The sequence below is a fragment of the Henckelia pumila genome, chromosome 3 (genome assembly GCF_033568475.1).
Source record: "Henckelia pumila isolate YLH828 chromosome 3, ASM3356847v2, whole genome shotgun sequence".
Classification (NCBI taxonomy): domain Eukaryota; kingdom Viridiplantae; phylum Streptophyta; class Magnoliopsida; order Lamiales; family Gesneriaceae; genus Henckelia; species Henckelia pumila.
This window is the reverse complement of record NC_133122.1, coordinates 47,786,565-47,808,660: the sequence shown is the minus strand read 5'-3', so window position 1 is coordinate 47,808,660 and position 22,096 is coordinate 47,786,565. Positions and strand designations below refer to the sequence as shown.

At 37.6% G+C, this 22,096-nt stretch overlaps 2 protein-coding genes across 10 annotated transcripts; one reads left to right on the top strand and one right to left on the bottom strand.

The window, feature by feature from the left end:
• The first annotated feature begins 285 nt into the window (after positions 1 to 285).
• Positions 286 to 15,447, top strand: LOC140893631 (uncharacterized). 8 transcript variants are annotated; one of them, XR_012153230.1, is made up of 17 exons: positions 286 to 757; positions 1,227 to 3,896; positions 4,896 to 5,331; positions 6,290 to 6,518; positions 7,315 to 7,479; positions 8,045 to 8,317; positions 8,434 to 8,679; positions 9,429 to 9,821; positions 9,909 to 11,288; positions 11,378 to 11,434; positions 12,121 to 12,549; positions 13,086 to 13,309; positions 13,676 to 13,809; positions 14,226 to 14,483; positions 14,569 to 14,747; positions 14,833 to 14,983; positions 15,077 to 15,447. XR_012153230.1 is itself a non-coding variant. In XM_073302716.1 (17 exons), exons 1-16 carry the CDS (start codon positions 298 to 300, stop codon positions 14,929 to 14,931), a joined length of 7,632 nt encoding a protein of 2,543 aa, XP_073158817.1. In that variant the 5' UTR covers positions 286 to 297; the 3' UTR covers positions 14,932 to 14,949; positions 15,077 to 15,447. The 8 variants fall into 8 exon arrangements, 5 of the variants coding, with proteins under 5 accessions (XP_073158817.1, XP_073158815.1, XP_073158816.1 ...); XR_012153231.1 differs by having other exon boundaries at positions 15,058 to 15,447; XM_073302716.1 differs by having other exon boundaries at positions 14,833 to 14,949.
• A 1,664-nt stretch (positions 15,448 to 17,111) lies between these two features.
• On the bottom strand, positions 17,112 to 22,054 carry LOC140890633 (exportin-2). 2 transcript variants are annotated; one of them, XM_073298555.1, is made up of 3 exons: positions 21,972 to 22,054; positions 18,844 to 21,832; positions 17,112 to 17,599 (listed from the first exon to the last, which is right to left on the bottom strand). In XM_073298555.1, exon 2 carries the CDS (start codon positions 21,791 to 21,793, stop codon positions 18,869 to 18,871), a length of 2,925 nt encoding a protein of 974 aa, XP_073154656.1. In that variant the 5' UTR covers positions 21,794 to 21,832; positions 21,972 to 22,054; the 3' UTR covers positions 17,112 to 17,599; positions 18,844 to 18,868. The 2 variants fall into 2 exon arrangements, with proteins under 2 accessions (XP_073154656.1, XP_073154655.1); XM_073298554.1 differs by having other exon boundaries at positions 18,844 to 22,036.
• Between the last annotated feature and the right edge of the window lie 42 nt (positions 22,055 to 22,096).

Genomic DNA, 22,096 nt, shown 5'->3' with positions numbered 1-22,096 from the left:
AAATTCAAATAACCCAAATCATTGTTCTAGTGTTTTTAATTAATTTGCATTTGGTTGCCAATTTTATTTTATATTCAACATAATTTTTTCTTCTTATTAAAATTTCACATCAAGTATATCAATTAATCAAATATTAAAATCGGGGGCAAAGCTACTATTTTTATTAATCAATTAATAATACAGTATCGATTAATAATTATAATTAAAAAAAAAAAAAAAAAAAGAAGAAGAAGAAGAGGAGGAGAGGAGGTATTAAGCGCTATTAATTTTGCTGAAAATGAATTAATCGCTTTAGGAATGGAGTATGACCAGTCCTTCCCTCCAAGCTCCAGCCAAATCTCGTCCGCCGGGAAAATGCCGGAGATTACTTCCATATATCCGGCTGCGGCGGACATCGCCTCATATCTTCCTCTCAAATTGATCAAATCGGAGATCGTTCCTCCTGCACCGTCCCGGCCCAAACATGGATCTGAACAATTGATCGACTGGCTGTTGGACTTCGCTGGATACTCATGGATTGCTTACGGGGCTTCATCTCTTCTTGTAATTACTCACTTACCAAATCCTTTGTCTCAGGCCGAAGCGAAGATCGGTCCCGTTTTCCGGCAAGTTCTCGAGCTATCGCGAAGCTGTGGTAGCGACGTCTGCGTCTCCGCAGTCTCGTGGTCGCCTGCCGACCCTTGTGTTGGTGAACTTGGGGCGGCTATAGATGAATGTATCCAGTTGTTCTCATATAATTCAGACGACACTTCGAGCTGTAAGTTCAACTCTTTTAGTAATTGTCATTTTTTTTTCTCCCTGGATTTGAATGCTGGAGTATCGGCCGAAAATTTGTGAGGTTTAATTTATATGGATGCCTGCTGGCGATTTATCATATTTTAACAAGCTTTGGTTACTTGATTGTACCAAGCTTTGCTGAAACAAATTAACGAAATTACAAGATACGGACGAATGTGAAAAGCTGAGCAGAATTATCTCATTGAGGCAGGTGTTTGCTTCAAGTTTCTAAGTGATTGTACATGCTTGCTACTTTTAGGATAGATACCTATATACAGTGCAGAAACATAATTAACACAGCGGATTTCATTAAACATACCAATTATCCAACACCATAACCAATTGTAAGGAAAAATATCTTAATATTTTGTAAAACTTTGTGCACAGGAAAGGTTCCTGCTAACTTCCATTTCTATCAATCAAATATGAATCTCTTTACTGATATTCAGGTTCTTTTTGTTGGAGTCAGACTGCAGTTCTTTCTCAAGCAACGAAGGTGGAGGCCATCCAATGGACGGGGTCTGGGGATGGAATCATTTCAGGAGGTATTGAAGTAGTGTTCTGGAGAAGGAATGTGAAATCCTGGGAAATAGCTTGGAAATTTACACCCAAAGTGCCTCAAGCGCTGATATCTGCCACTTGGTCGCTTCAAGGATTATCAGCAACAGCACCATGTAGACTGAACAATGGAGTTGCATCATCTCTGACCAGTGAAGCAAGAAATTATGATTCTGTGGCAAACAATTCTGTTTTAATTTGTCAAGGTGATGGACATTCCAAATATATGCAAGCTGAGTTGCATCATCCAATGCCCGTTGGGATGATACAATGGAGGCCGTCAACAGGAAAACCATTGAGCAGACATGCTGTACATGCGCCGAGGTCAGTGCTTCTAACTTGCACTTTAGATGGTGCTGTTAGGTTATGGAGTGAAATTGATGCTGGGAGGATTAAAAGAGCTGGAAAGGATAGTAGTGACCATAGATCACCGAGGTTGTCTTTTTGTGTCATTGGTGTGATTGAGGTTTCTCAAACTCTTAATGGTTCTTTGGGCTCCGATATATTTGTATTTTGGGCAACGGAAGTTGAAAGCATAAAACTCCTTCATGATGAAGCATGCTATTCATGTTTAAGTGATTCACGGTATGATGATGCAAGCAGGTGTGAGTGGTTAATTGGCTTAGGTCCTGATAAAGTGACAACTCTATGGGCAGTACATTGTCTTGATGATTTTTCTCCAGTGAGATTCCCAAGGATTACTTTATGGAAGAAACAAGAGTTAGTCAGTTCTGAAATGGAAACTAGTCAAGTATTAGCTCGCAAGGTTTTCATGACGAGAAATCATGTTTCTGGTCCACCAGTTGCTTGCTCTTTAGTCCAGTTTTCACCTTGCAATTCTTTTTCCTGGCTACAATTATACTTTCAAAGACCAACTAGAAAAGGTAAATCTGCCAATGGATACAACACTGACAACCCTACGCCATCTCAAAGTAAAAGAATTATGAAAGTTGACGGCCACACTGGAAAAATTTTGCAAATTGCAGTTCATCCGTCCATTTCAGGTGTTGAACTAGCCGCATCTTTAGATAGACATGGAATGCTTCTTTTTTGGTCATTTTCAACCTTTTTCAGTAGTCACATTGGCTTGCCAACATCAACTCCCTCTTGGAAGCTCTTCGGAAAAATGTTGTTTCCTGGATGCTCTCACTCTCCTTATTACACCTGCCTTTGTTGGGCCCCAACTGTTCTGGGTGAGGACCGAGCCCTTCTCCTAGGGCATTCTGATGGTATTGATTGCTTTATCCTTAAGACGTCGAAAAGTGATGAACAGGATCTTTCCTTTCATAAGCTATGTTTTATTCCCTTTGGGGCTTGTGGTGACCAACAAAAGCTAAGTAGAATATGCTCGATTCCTTTACCTTCTAATTGCGATGAAACTGTTAACTCTTGTAAGTTTCTGCTTGTTGCACTATGGATGGATAGATTTCAGGCTCTATCGTGGGAAATAACCATACACTGTAATGATTTATGTCATTGCTGTTGTGATGAACGCTTGCAGACATTTGAATCTGATTTTGCTGGTAAAAAGTACATTGTCTCTGTTGATCCATGCTCCTCAGTCATTCCTGCTCCTCATGATGATGACAAAGTTACAAGCTATTCCGTGGTCTGCCCTGATAACTTAATTGTATCTTTAGAACAGAAGCTAAGTTCTACTAATGAAAGGTACAGCCGCTGCTATGCTTATCATATGATAACTGGTTGCATGGACAGCAGTTTAAAGCTGTGGAGGAGCTTGCCAACTCGATCCTCGAGATCTGGTGCGAAGTGGGATCTTGTTGGTGTGCTTTCTTCAGGCCAAGGTTCTATCACAGGCTTGACTCCCAGCCCTTGTTGTCAAAAGATAGCAACAGCTTCTCCAAGTGATCAACAAAATTGCGCTAGTATACTTTGTATATGGGAATGCATGCATGTGCAGAATGCAGGTATCTTCCTACTAGAAGATAAATTATGTCTTGATGGAGAGGTTGTTGCTCTAAATTGGTTGATGATGGGAAATGGTCAGTTATTACTAGGGATATGCTTGCAAACTGAAGTGCGAGTATATGCTCTTGGACGCTGTGGAGATCAGAATTTTTTGAAATCTGGGAAACCTGTGGATAAAAACATCTGGCATTGTATTGCAGTACATAGTGCTAGCCCTGCTATTTGCAATTTCCTCTGGGGGCCTAGAGGGACAATCACTGTTGTTCACGACAAGTATTTTAGCATTTTTAGTCAGTTTTTATTGGTAGCTGATAAGGAATTTCTGTCCAACCGTTGCCCGAAGTTCTGCCAGGATGGTCCTTTTCTTTGCAATGGCGGTGTCGGTAAACTAATGCTTTCAACAAACTGTACTGATTCGAAAGAACCATCAATAAAGATCAATGAAGCACGCTATCAGTTCTCTTCTGAGGTGAATATGAGAGATAATCCGAAATCTTATGCTCAAAACTGTGAACAAATGTATGAAATTTTAACTAAAATTTGGTTCTGGAGCATGTCAGAAATAGCAGAAAATATGGGAGGATCCCTTCCTTTATTTCATCCTGAGACACTTTTGATCAATATCTCTTCAGGTACTTTTGGGTTTGGACTACGGAATATTGGCTATATTTATATGAGCTTTGGTTTGATAATTTTGTGACTCAATATATTTTAACGCTTAATCAAATAAGAACAAGGAGCCTTTTGCAGAATACCATGGCTATGATGTTTTGTTTTCTATGTTTGCTGGAAGATTTTTGGAAATATTTTGAATAAAAAGTATTGGAGATTGTGATGTATGTTTTTGTCTCATGAAGGAGACATTTTTTAATGTAGATGTATGTCAAGTAAAAATATGTTGAGTTGTTAATGCCTCATCATAGATATTGGAATGGTACAGGATTATTTTTAAAATCGAAAAATATAGTTTGTTGGATGAGAATAAAATAAAATTGTAGGGTATGCTTAGGAAATCTGAGAAGTTTAATGGAAAATAATGACTGTGTTGCAGGGTAAAAATATTTTGGAAGAAGAAAATTTTAATGCTTGGTTTCATTGTTGGGAAATGGCAAAGGTGGGCTAGAAAATGAAACCCGAAATACCCCAGATATTTTATATTTATGCTTATTTATGGAAGAAACCCAAAGAAATTGGCAACTGGGAAGGACTTGTCTCTTTTTCTGCGTTGTGCTTGCGATGAAGTACAAGCAGAAGTATTTAAACACTCTATTAATTTGCGACATTAAATTATACTCTCTCTCTCTCTCTCTCTCTCTCTCTCCCTCTACATTGGCGAAAAGCATTTCAAGAATAATGACTAAAATCTTCCGTATTGATATGGACTTGGGCTTGCCTGTTGCTGAAGTTATTCTATAATATTATAGTATACAGAGCTTCCTGATGCTTTATTATATTGTTACTTAGAATTTTGTTCTGAAATATGCTGCCTTAAAATTGTAGATTCTTTTAAAGTGTGTATGTGTTTTGTTAATGCATGGCTCCTGGCAATCAGTTCATTTTAAATATATTCAAGAAGCTTTAACCTTTTGTGGCTTTTTATAAGGTCTAATAATTTTATAATTTGCCTCCAGGTAACTTCAATCGTGCATTTGTAGCTTTGCGTCATCTGGTCAAGGATGTTGCTTCCAGTGGATCGTCTAAAAAGAGATATGGCACTAAAGTGCCACGCAACATGATTTCACCACTCCCATTATCAAACTATCTCGAAGGACTCCTCACTTCAAGTTCAAATGATAACCTATTTCAGTGGAGTAGTTCCCAACCACAGATAGGATTATCTCAGTTTACCTCTGGTTGGGGACATAATGAACCCAATACTAGATTGACTTCATCTTCTCAAAAATCTGAATTTATAAGCTTCATTGAAGCTCTTGAGTGGTTGCACCGTGCTGGATGCATGACAAAGATTGAAATGATGCAGGCAATTTCTTTAGTCGATCTCCTGCAAGAAGTTAGTGATCCACACTCCACTTCAGCTTATGGAAGTCTAGATGAACCTGGTAGAAGGTACTTTAGATTTTTGTCTGCCACCTCGGTTTTTGGATTCTTTCCAATCTTGGGGATGATGTCTCTTAAAAAAGTTTTTGATTGGCTCGATGGCCATCAATTTGTTTTAGGGACGGGTACTCTAGATTTGGCCCATAAAAGCTATGAGATGATAACACTGGGTTTGTTAATCTGGTGAATAAATTAAAATTATCACTAACCAGAAGTTGACCAAATCTGGAGATGATGAATTTGGACATGATTCAATCTCGTGCTGCGATGCTGTTCTGCAAAGTTCTGGGATCCGAGCTCTTAGTCAATTTTTTAGTTTGACAAGCCATGGACCCCTTGCATCAAATGGCAATGTACAGCTATTCAGTTCGGTTTTTATAATTACATTTTGGGTGTGACTGGTTTTAGAAAATCTAAATCACAGAGCTGGTGTGTGATTTTTTTCTTATTTTGTTACGTTTGTGTTTAAGTCATTGTCATCACAACTGATATGATGTGTCACAAACACGACAGCTCCTAAATAAATGATACATAAACATCATGACAAAGACAAAATTGTAAATATCTAATTAAATACGAAATGTGAAATTTCTTTCCTCTTGGTTCTTCTGTTTGGTAATGCATATCAATTCAACTTATTAAACTATCAAATTATTGTTCTGATGTTAGCTTGCTAGGCTTTGAAGGATATATTCAGGTATATGTATTGAAAACCAGAAACTTTCTGATTCAGTCCTTTCGCTATAAACTAATGTTGTAAAACAGAAACTTTTTGTTTGAATCCTTGGTAAGTTTCACACTCCTAACTTCACTTATTATCATGCCTTAATTGAGGCTGAGCGGCTAATTAACATAATTTTTGTGTTGTGGTTCTTCTCTTTCTGCACCTTTTACACTTTTGCTTTTTTATAGATTATAGATTCTTCGCAGTGAATTTCTATTAATTTTCCAACATTCTCTTTTGAAGGTTTTGGGTTGCAGTTAGGTTTCAACGAATATTTTTTTCCCGAAGATTCAATAGGTTGCCTTTGGTGGAAGAACTAGACTTTTCGTCAGAGCTGATTGGATGGGCTTTTCATTCAGATTGTCATGAAAATTTGTTTAACTCTCTTTTATCGGCTGAGCCATCTTGGGAAGAAATGCGCAGTATAGGTGTTGGGTTTTGGTACTCAAATGTGACACAATTCCGTTTGAAGGTACTCAAAAAACCAAACATGCAAATACACGAAATTTGTATTTTCTTTTTGTATGCTCTTAAACTCTGAATGATCACTCTGTTTTTTGCTAGATTATGAGTTGATTTCATTTGTTTGTTGTTTCTGGGATGAAAATGGCGAAATTAAGACAAGAAAATATCATTTTCCTTTCCGGTTCCACTTCATTTTGACTTTTGCGGAACTGTCTTCGGTTTTTTCATCCTTTGCTGCTTTCTCCATCCTATGATAAGGTGTATGAGTTTTGTGAGCTGTATTCTGGCTTCTGTAGTATGAGATATCCAAACTGAGCCTTTTCTTACCCACTTCAAATCGCAGATCAAGGGGAGATAGCGTTGTCAGCCTTTCCCCCCTTAGAAGGAACCATTTTCCCTGCTGTTTTTTTTTTTTGTTTTGTTGAATACTATCCAAGAATGTGCAAGCAACCAAATATATATAGAAAAAGGAGTTGAATTGCTGGAGGAGAAAACTTGGAAGAGAATTTGTATTTTTTTGGTAAAGAGGCTAGTGTTTACGTGTTGATTTTATGGCCTTTTGTCCTCCGTTTCTGTACTTATGCTCAACTTGATAATTGGAGTGGTACGCTGCCAAGTCACTGTTAATCAGCTCTCTGTATGCACACACGATGGTTATAGACCTTTGCATGTCCCCACTGATATTCATTTTTCATCACAATGTATTATATCTATATCCTGGTTTTTATGTTTTTGATTTAAGATATAATTGCGAGTAGAAGATATCTAATCCTTATTTTAAGTAACTTTATGTCTGATTGCAGATGGAACGACTGGCTAGACAGCAGTACATGAGAAACAAAGATCCCAAGGCATGTTCACTCCTGTACATAGCTTTAAACAGGGTTCAAGTTTTGGCTGGCCTGTTCAAAATGAGCAAAGACGATAAAGACAAGCCATTGGCCACGTTTCTGTTGAGAAATTTTCAGGTGCTCATAATATTTGTCCATTTTGATGGATTGAAACAGTATTTTCCATCAGGGGAAGTGTTAAACACGACCCTATGCAATTGTTAAATGATTATTATATAAAGTCAATAAAATATTATACAGGAGAGATGGATGTTAAATGCTCATCTCTCAAGCGTATGGCAGTTTACATATTTGGCTCTAGTTAGGCTATAAGTAACATAAGAAAGAAGTAAATAACATTGTCTCTTTATGCCATTTTTTTGTCGTGATACTGAGTTAAAATTTTCTTAATGCACATACTACATACGATTAATCTGCCAAGCGGTCAGTCACTTATATCTCACTGCCCTGAACAACCTTAGGAATAACTCATATGTTTATACATTCCTTGGATCTGATACTGAATTTTCTTCTTATGGAATCTGACGCTCAAAGAACTCTGGTTTTTTGGTATTTCCTAGAATTGAGCTTTTCTAGTCTCACTTGTTTAATGCTGTTGCTGTGATAACAATTCCTTTGATTGTTGCGAACTTGTGATTTTGATCTTTACATTAGTTTTGTTTTGCTGAACTTTAATGTTCAGGAGGATCACAATAAGGCTGCTGCTTTAAAAAATGCTTATGTACTAATGGGAAAGCATCAGCTAGAGCTTGCTGTAGCTTTCTTTCTGCTTGGTGGGGATCTTTCTTCAGCTGTTACAGTCTGTGCTAAAAACCTAGGGGATGAGCAGCTTGCTCTTGTAATTTGTCGCCTTATTGAGGGTTATGGTGGGCCTTCAGAGCACAATCTTATTTCAAAGTTTCTCCTTCCATCTGCACTAAGCGAAGGAAACATTTGGATGTCAAGTTTTCTGGAGGTAGTGAGTTATGATATTCTTAACTCCGTAAAAACTGATGTTCCCCTTGGTAGATTCATCTCCATTATTTCCTTGTATTAGCATGCCACTAATTTCATTCATTTTTTCATGAACAGTGGGTGTTGGGGAATCATTTCCAGTCCTTTTTGAGAATGCTTGGTGTTGAAATGAGTTCAGAGTCAAATAGTTCCTTTCTTTCGTCTTTGCATGCTCCATTTCTGGATCCAAGTATCGGTCAATATTGCATGATGTTGGCTACCAAGACGGTCATGAAAAATGCTATTGGGGAGTACCGAGCTGCTGCATTAAGTCAGTTTTCTGTACTGATGAATGCGACATCCTTAAGTAGATGTGGCCTACCTGTAAGTTAGTCTTGTCATTGTTTTCTGAATCATCACTTCTTGACTAAACACTTTATGTTTCAACTTCTTGATACAAATTTGTTAATAGTTTTTATTAAATTTAGGATATTTTATTTATGCTTGATACTTGTCTTATGACTTGGGCATGTGCTTGTAGCCATGCATGAGATGGTTAGTTGTATTATTTCATGGTCTCTGCTCCAATGAGTGTCAAGATCATTCATTTCTTTATTTGAAACTCTCCTTGTTTTTGGAAGATCAAAGAATTTTAATAATAGTTTCTCATTTATTGGAATCTCCTGGTTAGTAAATAAGTTAGATTCATGTACCACCTCTGTATTGTATACTGAAATTTTATAGTTGTTGCTCATCTTTTCCTTTATGTATGACTTTATTGTATAGTTGTTGCACCGATTGCATTAGTATGTTTCACTTCAAAAGTACTAATTGTTTGTTATTTAAGAATACAATCTTTTGAAAATTGTCTTGTTAATGCTATTTGTTTGAACTTTGAAAATGGAGTAATTGTGCTACCTTCTATCTGGGTTTCCGTTTTATCGTGCAAACTTTTGTGGTTTAACACACTTGAACCATCTGAGATAAATTTTATGGGTGCTAAGTAATGCTCGGAAAACGACAGGAATTATGAACACCCTAATCCTCAACTCTTCCAAGTACTTATATACCTCTATGATATGGATGACTTTCGTTCAATTTCATGATGATTTCTTGTTTTGCTTTCTGATTAGCTCGAAGCTTTGGAATGCCATTCCTCGTCTATTAGCCACTTTGGCAGTCTAGGGCAAGGGAGTACAATGCAGAGCGCAGGTCACAATCTTCTTGTTGAAATGCTGAAACCACCGGCAGATAAACATTTCTTGAACTGGATATCAAATGAGATATCACACCAGATTATGTTTCATTCTAAGCTAAATTTGGCTATGCGGTACATGTCAAACTTGTTGATAGAACATCCAAGTTCTGCGGATATTGAAACTGCATCTTTTGGGATGTTCGAGAACTACAACCCTGTGGATCAAGAATTTGAAAATTCACTGAGTGAATTTCGCAGCAATTTGACTGCAGCTATTGCATGTTTTCAGCAGAAGTTTCTTTTGATTCCTCTTCATTTGATTTTCATGGTAATTGTTGTTGATGGTAGTAACTTGATGTGTTGCTCATTTTTGTGTTCAATTATCCAATTTTTTCTTATATTCTGTACTTTGCAGGCTGTGTTGTATTTTCACCATAAAGGCTTAGTGTTCATTGGAAACAATATAATGCATGAATATATGCTGAAAGTTCAATCTGGTGAGAAGAGCTATGCTGACAAATTGTTCTTGGATTCTATTCCGTCCAATCTTCTATCGAAAGCCACTGAGGAATTTTCATGCATTTTTGCAAAATATGTTGTTTTCTCGTGTGTAAACAGCTGTCACGCAGCATATTTGGCCAACAATAGAATTTCTTGTGAAGCCAGGTTTTGTTGGCTTGCTGCTTGGCGATTTTCCAATCAAGGGATTACATGGTCATTTGGGTGTTTAACAGCCATGCTGAGGTTGTTTCTTAGATCCTGCACCAAGGAATTTGAGATGATTCTTTTTCATATTCTAGCTTTGGTCAAGTACCATGTGTTGTTTTCATCAGCTTGGTTTCAAAGGAATCTCAATGCTCTTCTTGTTAGTGTTAGGCCTATTCTAACCCCATTAATGAGAGGGAATACGCCTAATAAGCTTACGGTTGAGGACCTCAATGTAATGCTTAGTGAGATTGTGGAGACACTTGCTCAAGATTCAACGTATGTTCCATTACCAACTTATGTTGAGCTGGATGGACGTAAGCATGAGCAGAATGTAGGAAGTGTGTCATCAGCTCCAGAAGACAAGTGCTGGGAACTTATGAGTGGTTCATTGTGGGTACACATGGTTAAGTTTTTGGAACATCAACTTAACACATTGCCTGTAATTCCCAATGGTATATGTGCTTCGCCGACCCCGTCTTTGTCCATACCCGTTTGCAAAAATTTACCCCTGGAAATGGGATTAGTGTCAAGTACTTTAGTTGAATTTCTAAAGCTCACGAGAGCAGGTGTTTCTTTTTATTGTTCGAGGCAATTTGTGATATACCTTCTTCAGGAAGTCAACTTATCAAACAAACCTATCCTCTCATATTTAGAAAATGGTTTTCCTCAGCCAGAACTCGGAGATAAATACAACAATAAAACTCTAGAAAATACAGAATTTTTGGACAGCGGCAGTGAGTTACCAGCTTTGAAAAAGTTATGGCTTATTTGTGCTGATCGAAGAATAACTCATGGAGCTTTTGAGCAAGAATACTGCAACTGGCTTCCATATGTTAAACAGAAATCTTTTGGTGGATGGGGTGAAACTTATATGAACATCTCAAGAGAGTGTGAATCTGAGGAAACTTCTTGCGGAAAAGATGGGCTTGGCAGCCCTACTCATGCTGTTGGATCACCTCTTGCTTGTATGTCCCCAGATGATCACCCTTTCAAAAGTTTTGGGGAAAATGATGTGTTTGACATGAAGAAAACTATGCCTTTCTACAATCCTAAAGAAATATACAAGAGAAACGGGGAACTTTTAGAGGTACCTCTTAATTACTATTATATTCCGTATTTGAAATATCTGCTTCATCTAGCATCAAGTTATTCTGATCTGTTACAGTATCTGACCAGGCCTTGTGCATTAACTCTGTTGATAATCGCCAAGCTGCAGTTGCCAGCAATAAAAAGGTGGGATTTCTTTCCTTTGTTCCATTATTGTTGCTGTAGTGGTAAAATGTCTGACAATCTCATGAAAGCTGTCTCCGTTAATGCACACAGATAAAAAGTTGGCCCCATTTGATTTTACCTTTTCTTATATTTTAAAAATCAATATATTTATTATATTCTGTTGATTGATGGAGACATGGAGCAAAATGGAGTCCATTTTGGTGGCTTTAAGAGCTGAAGTATAAGCATCAGGCAGAAGGATCATGCAGCATTTGACTATTTTGTTACTTTTGTATTTGCAGGCCTATGATTTAATAATGACATAACTAACCAAACAGTTCTCATCTTTTCAAGAGGAGAGTATGATGTCAGCTTTTGAACTTTTGACCTGCATTGACCTGTGGGCTGTGAAACCTGACCAAATGACCAAACCAACTTAATTTGTTAGTAATGTAATCACTTGTTGGTTAAGCATCTTTTTTGAATATGGATGGAGGTGTTTGTACTTTGTATTTTGTGTCATTTATCTCATTTGGTGGTATTAGTATGTTCTAATAGGACTTCTTTTTATTGAATATTGAGATATTTATGAACAGGGAAAACAGCATATCTAGTTTGCTATTAACAAAATGCTTCCGATCGCCTTTTTTGCCATTAAGTTGAAGCGATTTCTATAGTTTATTGATGACAGGCTCATATTTTTTTAGGGAATAATATTTTTCAACTGGGAAGATGGATTGCTTCATATGGATGAATCAGACTACCTCTGGGAGGAAGCTGATTGGCCACATAATGGGTGGGCTGGATCTGAGTCTACCCCAGTTCCCACATGTGTTTCTCCTGGCGTGGGTCTGGGGAGTACGAAGGGCACACATCTAGGGTTAGGTGGAGCTACCATTGGTGCAGCTGCTGTGCTAAGAGCAGGCAGGGATTTAACTGGTGGTGGAGCGTTTGGAATTCCAGGTTATGCTGGTGTAGGAGCATCTGGCCTTGGTTGGGGGGTCCAAGATGGTTTTGATGAGTTTGTGGATCCTCCTGCAACTGTCGAAAATGTCAGGTCCAGGGTGTTGGCATCTCATCCTTCTAGGCCCTTCTTTATGGTCGGCTCTAGCAATACTCACATATACCTGTGGGAGGTATGCAAGTTTGTACAGTAGATCATCGGCCTTGTCTGCTTCCAACTGTCAATATTGTGATTATAATAGTCGTCTAATGGATTTTTTTTGGTCTTGGTTAAGCCAGAATCTTAGTTTTATTTCTGGAAAAAATGTGATCTGTATGCCCCTGCCTTTACATATTAAGTTGATTGCTTTCTGTGGCATTTAGTTTTCTATGGTTCAGTGGATGTGTTTATTATAAGAATCCTTTCTAGCCTTTTTCTAAATTTATCAGCCTTTTACTCCATTTGTTCTTCTTGTATCCTAAATGAACCTTTGGTCCTAAAACGGTTAAGAGAATCCTTTTATTTTAAAAGCCAGTGTGCCGGGAATATATAGTTGAACTAAGCTTCAACTGGTTCATAGGGTTCATTTAGTGTCATACATCTAAGAATCACAAGATTTTTCCACTTACTGAAGTAATTTTCAGTCAAACAATCTGGTTTCCATTTGCTAAAGTTACTATTAGTTTGCTTCCCTAAACAGAAGTTGACGCAAGAATCTCTCAACTGCAGTTTGGTGAGGAAAGAGCTATTGCTACATATGGAGTTCTTCCAGCTGCAAATGTCCCTCCTCCGTATGCTCTCGCCTCAGTGTCAGCGTTGCGGTTTGACAACTGTGGGCACCGATTTGCCACTGCTGCACTAGACGGCACTGTATGCACATGGCAGCTTGAAGTTGGAGGGCGGAGTAATATTCGGCCAACAGAATCGTCTGCCTGCTTTAGCAATCATACCTCGTATGCGATCCCTCTTTCAGTGTTGAATTGATTCACCTGAATCGAGAATTTTAGTTTGTGCTATATTTTTATACTTTCACTGTGAACTTCTGAAGTCCCTGGAGCAGTTTTCCCCTGTCCCTCTCTGCTTTACCCTGCCATCAGTAATATTGAATAATCACAAAAGTTTAATTCGTTGCTTGCTCTAGTTGCTGGAGGTGGGGGTTTTAGGTTGGTAGAGTCTTGCCCTTCGTTCAATTTCGTAGCTTTTCCATGCTTTTCTCTCTTGAGAGTTGGAGCCAATATTTCTTGTGCCTTTCAACAGTTTGCTGGTCTGTATTTTGTATCCTGTGGGTTTTTTTTTAATCTTGGTAAATGAATATGCAGGGATGTTACTTATGTTACTGCTAGTGGATCAATTATTGCAGCTTCTGGATATAGCTCCAATGGTGTTAACGTGGTAGTTTGGGATACACTCGCTCCTCCTGCCACTTCTCAAGCTTCCATTATGTGCCACGAAGGTTTGTTTCCCAAAAGATTTTGAGAGAATCATTTTTGTGACCTGTTAAATTTAAAAAATGCTCGGCTTCATTAGATATAGAGGTGGAAGAATATCCGAAGTCCCAGTTGGAAAATGGCATAATTGGTCCTCATTGTTGATTAGAAAATTGATATGGTGCTAATGATTTCTTGGGTAATAACAATATTCTCAGTCTGAGGCTGTTTACCAATGAATATGCCAAGTAAAATAGAATGTTTTTCTTATACATGATTCTATGTTTTTTTGGAATTATTTTTTAGATTTCTTGTATACCGTACAAAGTCACGTACGTTCAGATACGCATGCATGGATATGTATTGGTTCCTATTCCATTGCAACCTGCAAGTTATTTTTATGATTTTAGATTCAAATCTGTATTCATCTGCCATGTTCTAGGTGGCGCTCGCTCTCTTTCAGTGTTTGACAATGACATTGGTAGTGGGTCTATTTCGCCTCTCATTTTGACTGGTGGAAAAGAAGGTGATGTGGGCCTTCATGACTTCCGCTACATAGCTACTGGAAAGACAAAGAGGCACAAGCACTTGGACACTGGTGAACACAACATAAACGCTTCATCTTTGGGCTATATGCAGAACAAAACTGGGGATCAGAATAGGAATGGAATGCTCTGGTATATACCAAAGGCCCACTCCGGTACTGTAAAATGTGTACTGTTGAATACATAGTTGAAAACAATAAAATGCTATTTATACTGATGTTCCTTTAATTTGTCTTGAAGGGAGTGTAACTAAAATCACCACAATTCCAAACACCAGCTTTTTCTTAACTGGAAGCAAGGACGGGGATGTAAAACTTTGGGATGCCAAGATGGCCAAGTTGGTGTTTCACTGGCCAAGATTGCATGAAAGGCACACCTTTCTGCAACCAAGCTCCCGTGGTTTCGGCGAAGTTGTTAGGGTAATTTCTTAAAGCAGTTACTTTGAGTAAAAAGGCCATTTTATTTGTAACATTTTACGGAAACACCCCCAAATCCATTTTACAGGTTGCCGTTACAGATATTCAGGTTGTTCCACAAGGTTTTCTTTCATGTGGTGGAGATGGATTAGTAAAATTTATAAGGTTTCAAGATTTCCACTCATGAGATCTAATTCCGTTTGTGGTAATCTACATTCTTTGGCGAGAACCCTTGTGAGGTGCAAATTCTGTTTCTCTTGTAATTTATCGTAGCCTGCTTTTTCAGAAGATCATTCTAAAAAAATTGATACAGCTCGACGATATTTGCACAGAGTCAATCGACATCCTTTGCAGAGAGCCTTGACTGAAGAAACTTGCTCGCCATCTTCGATCTGGAACTGAAAAGATGATCTTCAATAGTTTATGTCAAGACGGTAGCTTAGAGATTTTGTACAGCGTTTAGATGCCTCCTCACTGCGTGGTGGTGACTAGGAATATTTTTGAAATTTAATGTATGTTATATTATTATTATTATTATTATGGTTGCAGAACTGTAATTATTTTATTCAAGTGGTGGTTTTGATAATAAGTTTTTGCATTTAATGCTTTTGTTGGTGAAGATTGGCTCTTTGTAAGAGCATGTACAAGGGTGAGATGAAGTTGGTGTGAGGAAGTTGGTAACTTCATTGTATGATGATGTTAGCTATGATAACTTTATTGTTTGGTTCTGCGAGGGTGAGATGATGTTGTAGAGACGATGTTGAAATATTAATTTTTTATTTTATTAAATATATTTTTATTGAAACACAAAATAAAATTGCACAAATAAAAAAAATAAAACTACACATAATTAAATTTTAAAAACTATAGAAAATTAAGAAATACACAAATAAATTTTTATTTCATTAAAATTTAAAAGCTTACACATAATTAAAATTATATTATTATTAATTTTATATTTAATTTAAAGTTATATTATTTTTAATTTTATTTTTAAATTACTTTTAATTATTTAAAACGGTCAGATTAAATCTGGCCGTTCGATTTTTAACGGCCAAATTTTTCTGACCGTTAGATTTTTATTTAATTTTTTTAAAAAAAACAATGCAGTGGACCCCGCACAAAAAAATAATTAAAAAAAAAAAAAAAACCAGGGCTTCCTCGCGCGATGACCCTCCGCGCGAGGCCCACTGCTTGCGAGAAATGAAAATGGGCGAGGAAGCCCACTTCCTCGCGTGGGCTTCCTCGCCCATTGTACATGCTCTAAAAGCTACAATACGTTGGCATACTTTTCTTATTCCTGTGAGATTCATCTCTATTTGTTGTGTACTAATGCAGCGTGTCTGTAATAATTTAAATTCGTCTGTATCTTTGAAAAATTACATTTGATGTTCGTATTTTTAAATGCGATTTCTACCACTCCCAACAATTGTTGTGCATATGTAGGAAACGGGATGCTTTTCTTTATTATCAACTAGCGTTTTTACACACATAATATGGGTGCATACCAAGCATTATTTCAAAGAATATTACTTTGTATTTTAAAAATTATAATTTATAACCATTTTAATTACAGAAGATGATTTTGCGAGATAAAAAAAATTTGATTGGAAAAAAACTTCATGTTTTAATTTTTAAATAGAAAAAAAAATTGATCGGTTTGTTAAAATATGTGATAGTGAAAATTAAAAAAATTTCAGCTATCCAACAAATGATGTCCACTTTATGTCCGACCACTAAAACTCGATGCCGGATTTTAGTGGTGCGAAAAATTAAAAACAAAAACAACTAACAGGTATGAAATGAGCAGAAATTTGTTGGACAACTTAAAACTTCTCTGTGAAAATTATTTTCAAATATTAAATTCACTCAATCTATGAGATACCTAATTGATAATATATACAATTAGAAATATTTAATAAGAATAACTTTGGAAGTAAAAGTAAATATATTAAATCCGTTAAAAAAAAAAAGTAAATATATTAAAGGGTAGATTTTAACCTAGTAATAAATTTTTACTCTATGTCGAGGCAGGATCAAATCCGTCGCCTTCTATCAATCCGAGGGATGTCTGATGCTCCTCGGGCCTCGACCAAACTATCATGTAACAATAACAAAAAAATATCCGGTGTAGTTGTACATATCCTATTTACCTTTAATCAATTTTTTCATTCTTTAACAAAACAAACTGTTATGTTACACATTGATTTTATTGTTGAAATTATGACACCCATCTAGTTCGCACCGGTGACAAAGCAATTAGTTGTTGCCAAATTTGGGATAATAACCTCAAAATGACTATAATTAACCATGTAATTAGTGAAATATATCGATGGCTATCTCAAGATAGTGTATGAAACTGTTTTAAGATATACTTAAATATATCCACCTTCAAACCTTCACACTACATGATTGATACTGAAAAATATAATTTTGGCATACATCTTCGGCAGCAACAAGAAGTTCAAAACTTTGAGTCCGATAACAGATTCTAAATGACTCACTTGCTCAACAACAAAGCACAAGTTTGAATAAAAACAAACAATGCGTGAGGAAGACAGCCTGAAAAAAGTAAAGTAAAAGCCGCAGAAGCATGTTTAAGCTCAACAGACGGACAGTTTCCCGACCAAATTCATATGAAGTGCCCCCAGACTACATATTCATTCATACTGGCCACTCGATATGACAACATATAACTGCATGGTCGGAAAACGTGAGCATGACTGGAAGTAACGAGCTTAAATTATATATATTTATCTGCCCCATTTCATTTCAAGCAAGCGCAGTGAAAGCCTGTGCATAAACACTGAACTATGACCACAAACCATGGTGTTGCCATCAATAAAACACTGCTCCTGAAAAGGGAAAAACAATTAATTCATACAAAAAAACTTTAAATATAGACTAATATCAAGCGGGAACGTGGATAGAAAGAGTTACAACAAGATCAAATCAATGTAAGGCACCAATTCCTCTACCAAACATGTGAGCAATTCCTTTTATGCAGCAGTTATACATAACTCTACAAATGTATAAGACTGTTAACCTTGGTATGCAGTCGTTTTCAGAAGAAACAGATAATTGTACCTATTTCTCTTTTTATGGCCAATGCTTTTGGATTTTCCAATTTTTAAAATGAAATATTGATGATTGAACCCATAATTAACGAGAGAACACGGGTGAGGCAAAATTTATTTACATCATCTAGTTGGTACTTGGGAGGATTATCCTCGACACAAAAGTACCTACAGCAAACCAAAGCAAGCAGATTCAAGGGGCACGTAAAACATATTTAGCACAACATAAAAATATAAGATGCAATTAAACAAAGAACAAAACAGGTGAAAACTATGTATAACAACACAAGCAGCAACAAAATATTCCCAGCTTTTATCAAACTATAATCAACATGCGACTAAGAAGTGGTCAATATATCTCATTCTTAAATGCTAATGTAATTGGACAACTAACATGATGAACCAACAAATATGTCTTGGAAACCAACAATTACGTACAGGAGAAAACATTATTCTTTTTCTCTCGCATACTAGTATGATATCATATACCTTGCTTAAAATGCACCTGCGAGATGGACAAAAAACATGATGATAAACATTTATAATCTATTTGACAAACAATCATGAACTGTTAGTTTCAATGAATCTTTGATATGAACCCTACCTCAACTCAATGATTTGGCAATTAGTACATACATCAGTCAAAATTTATAGAAGACAAAATACGCTCAGTTTCGGCATTCTCATTCTACATGCTTTATATCATGTATAACAACTATTGATGATCTAGCAAGGGAGTCCAATCAAGAGGAAATACAGGGGGAACATTATGAATAATGAAGATGTTTGGCACATATACTGGACAAAAATGGTCTGGCAAGCATCTCAGAAATAAAAGGGGTTAAAGTTACTAGAGTAAAGAAGCAAAACAAAGACTTCTCCAAGTCTACTGAATCCGACAGCTTACTATGTTATTATCTGTATGAGCTGATCATAAATGTAAACAATTTTCACCGATGCCAAGCATTACACTTTTGAATAAATGACAAATGTAACATGATAAGCGCAAATAAAATACTTACAAGTTAACAAAGGAAGACTCCTGTCTCAGGCTATTGTCACACTATAGGAGCTGCAAAGTTGAAAAAGTGCAGCTTGATTTGCAGGTTCTAGATTTTCATTAATGATTTGGGGATATGTCCCAGGGGAGCGAGCTGAAAGATTAGCCAGGGTGGCCACCAAAAATTGTTTTGGATCCTTGATTTCTGGAACAGGGTCCTCTTCTTTCCTCCCAGCATTATAAAGTTGAACAAATGTGGTATTGTAACCAACACTTTCACCGAAGTCTGGAACTTCAGGGTCCTCTTCCACTCTCTCCTGCTCTGGTCGGGAAAGAAGTGTAACCATGCTGTCAAGCATTTTTCCCCAAAGCTTAGAATCTGATGGTGCCAAAGATTCACACAGAAGTCTAACTGAAGCAACTGAAGTTAACTTGAGCTCTAAGGAACCTGTAATCAGCTTGAGATTTGGTATCCAAAACTGCTCTAAAATTGTACGAAATACATCCGGTTGAACAGCATTCATTGAGCCAGAAAGGTTCTGAGAACCATGCTTCACTAGAAAAAGTGACATAAATATAATAAGAGACTTCACAAACTTCACTGTTCTATTATACTGCAGTCGTTTAAACAAAGCAACCCATATGTGGCTTATGTATGGGGAGATGACTTCAAATCCAAGGTTCTCTACCACAGTGTTGAGCACATAAAACCCTTGTTCATCAGTACTCGAAGTTGAAACTAGGGTGTTAAAAATCCCGAGGACATTAGATAACCTTCCCTGTTGGTTTAGTTCATTAGGCGCCTTTCTAAGGAAAGCTTGGAGCAGACGAACCAGAGCTGGAACATTCGCAGATTTTTTCCATGATTCAGGTAAAAGGAGGATCGCAAAAATCTCCATATAATTACCTGGCAATGGGGCTATATTCAAGTCAACAAGCTGGGCAAGGAGCTGGAATGCATAAGGGAAGAACTCGCTGACATCTCTGGATAATATCATTTGAAGGGTAGGGAGTAAACTTGTCTCTAAAATAGAAATGAGAGATGGGTCCCGCTCACAGGCCCTTCTAATAAGAAGAGCCACTGATTCAAATAAATAGTGGTTGAAAACGGGATTTTTAGGGTTCTCACAGACCCTGTTCAGAACTATTGTCAAACCATTGATGCATGGTAAAGCAACCTCACGAGAAACAATAGCGACCCCAAGAACCCTCATGATACACTTCATCACATACTGATTCTCTTCAGATTCTGGCTTCTGCAAGTCACTGAAAAGATTTGTCATCAATGCGAGCAGAAATGGACTGATGTCTTCACCTGAGTATCTTGCCTTCCCTCCCTCATCTTTAACCAGCAAAAGTTTCTCAATGCAGCTGGAAGCATATGAGTGAACCACATTTGATTCCGAGCCTAGATATCGAACAACATCAGGTAGCAATGCAAGTGCAACATGTTTGGATATCTGATTTCTAAACATGGTGAAGAATTTCAATGCACCGGCCTTCAACATGGGAAATCCATCCACTTCCTGACTTTGCAGCTCTGGTACAATTACAGATCCAAAAAAGCTATGGACATCCACAAGATCAGTGGAGACAGAAGTACCACCAGCTTTCTTCGTGGCAAGGGAGACAACCAAATATATTGCACAATCTTTGTGTTTCCAATTTGCCGCTGGATTTTGCGCAAATGAAGCCAAAAGAGATTGCACCTGCGCCGAAACCTTTTCAGTCACCTTCTCCTTGTAATTCAAGGCAATTCCCTTTAGGAGTTCACAGGCAATCCTCCTCCTTGTGTCGAGGTCACTCCCCTCCATATCCCTCCTTATGTATTCCACATAATTCATTTCAAACAGTTCTTCATCCTCATCCCTCAACATCACATTTGGAATCACAATACTCTGACAAATCTGTTGCAAAATATCATCCCTTCCAAATAGAGTATGATGAATGCTAGTGCTAACCGTGGTCAAAAACTTAATAGCAGTCACTGTCAGCCTTTCCCTGCTAGAAGAATTTGATGTGGCCACCAAAAGTCCCCATACTGCCTCTGCAAACCCACTCAAATAGCTCTGAAATAAGTCCTCCTCTTTCTCCATATACAGACTAATATTCTCACATACAGCAGCTCGCAAGTCATCAACCACAGCGAGCCCATCGGGACCACTATCTTCCAACACATTGTATCTTGTCCTCAAATACTTCAAGAACTCAGTCATCCACTCATCCATATGATCTTCAAAAAACTCGGGCAACTCCATAAAATTCAGCGAATAGAAAATTCTACAGCACAACCTCTGAGATTCTATGTATGGCCTGAGCGAAATTGCATTTGCAGCCCCAGAAGAAACGACTTCTTCTATAAAACTCGCAGTCCTTTTAAACACTTCCAACAATGGTTTTGCAAAATTATCAAGACAGTACTTCAAATCAAGCAACAACTCGTTGGTCTTAAACTGGTACCTGAATTTTTTTAACAATGAATTAATGGAGGTCAAAACCCCATTAACTGAGGCATAGTCCTTCTCCTGGCTCAACTTATCCAAAGTCACCACGAGCTCAGGCAATAAAGATGGCCACGATTTAGGAAAATCATGCTTCCCAATAATAGTAAGGGCTTCACTCAACTGCGCCTGAATTTTCGGGGAGGCACTGACCATCAAACTGACTATCAAGGATTTGATCTGATCCTTTTCCTGGTCAGGTATGACCGGGGTTTGGGCCCCGGATGGATCACCAGCTTGCGAGGTCCAACAAGCTTTAAGGTGGTTCTTGAAGTTGACAGCAGCAGCTTGCCGGATCTGCTCATCGACAGATGGCCTAGCAACGAGGCGAAGCACGGCAAGTCCATAGTCCGGCCTATCAGCAGCCTCTGCCAAAGCCTTCTCCGCCAGGCGACGAGGTTCAGGCATTGGGGACAAGGTGTTGAGGAAACACTGCGAGAGAAATTGCAGGGTTTCTGGGTTCCAATCCATTTTCAACCTCACGCTCTCAGTTCGTAGCTCTAGTATGGTCTAGGGTTTATACAAGATTTTGAACCGGTAAGCAAAAAAAAACAAAACAAAATTCTTCAACGAAATCGATTGCTAAGAAGAAATATATTATCAATGTAAGTATTCAAATCGAGTGTATATGTATTTGCAGAGAGAATACCTGAGAGTGAGAGTGAAATCGATTCGCAGACGCAGAGGGAATTTGAACAAAGGGAAATAGCTATAGGCAGGGGGAAAAGCCTAAAGCAAATGGGGGGAAGGCGTTTTTTATTTTATCAAAATAAT

Bases quoted from the DNA above. Each gene is read 5' to 3' on its own strand.
- LOC140893631 (XM_073302716.1), top strand. From the start codon at position 298: ATGGAGTATGACCAGTCCTTCCCTCCAAGCTCCAGCCAAATCTCGTCC. The intron at 3,897-4,895 runs GTACTTTTGGGT...ATTTGCCTCCAG, and splicing joins TTTGATCAATATCTCTTCAG to GTAACTTCAATCGTGCATTT. The intron at 9,822-9,908 runs GTAATTGTTGTT...TGTACTTTGCAG, and splicing joins CTCTTCATTTGATTTTCATG to GCTGTGTTGTATTTTCACCA.
- LOC140890633 (XM_073298555.1), bottom strand. From the start codon at position 21,793: ATGGATTGGAACCCAGAAACCCTGCAATTTCTCTCGCAGTGTTTCCTC.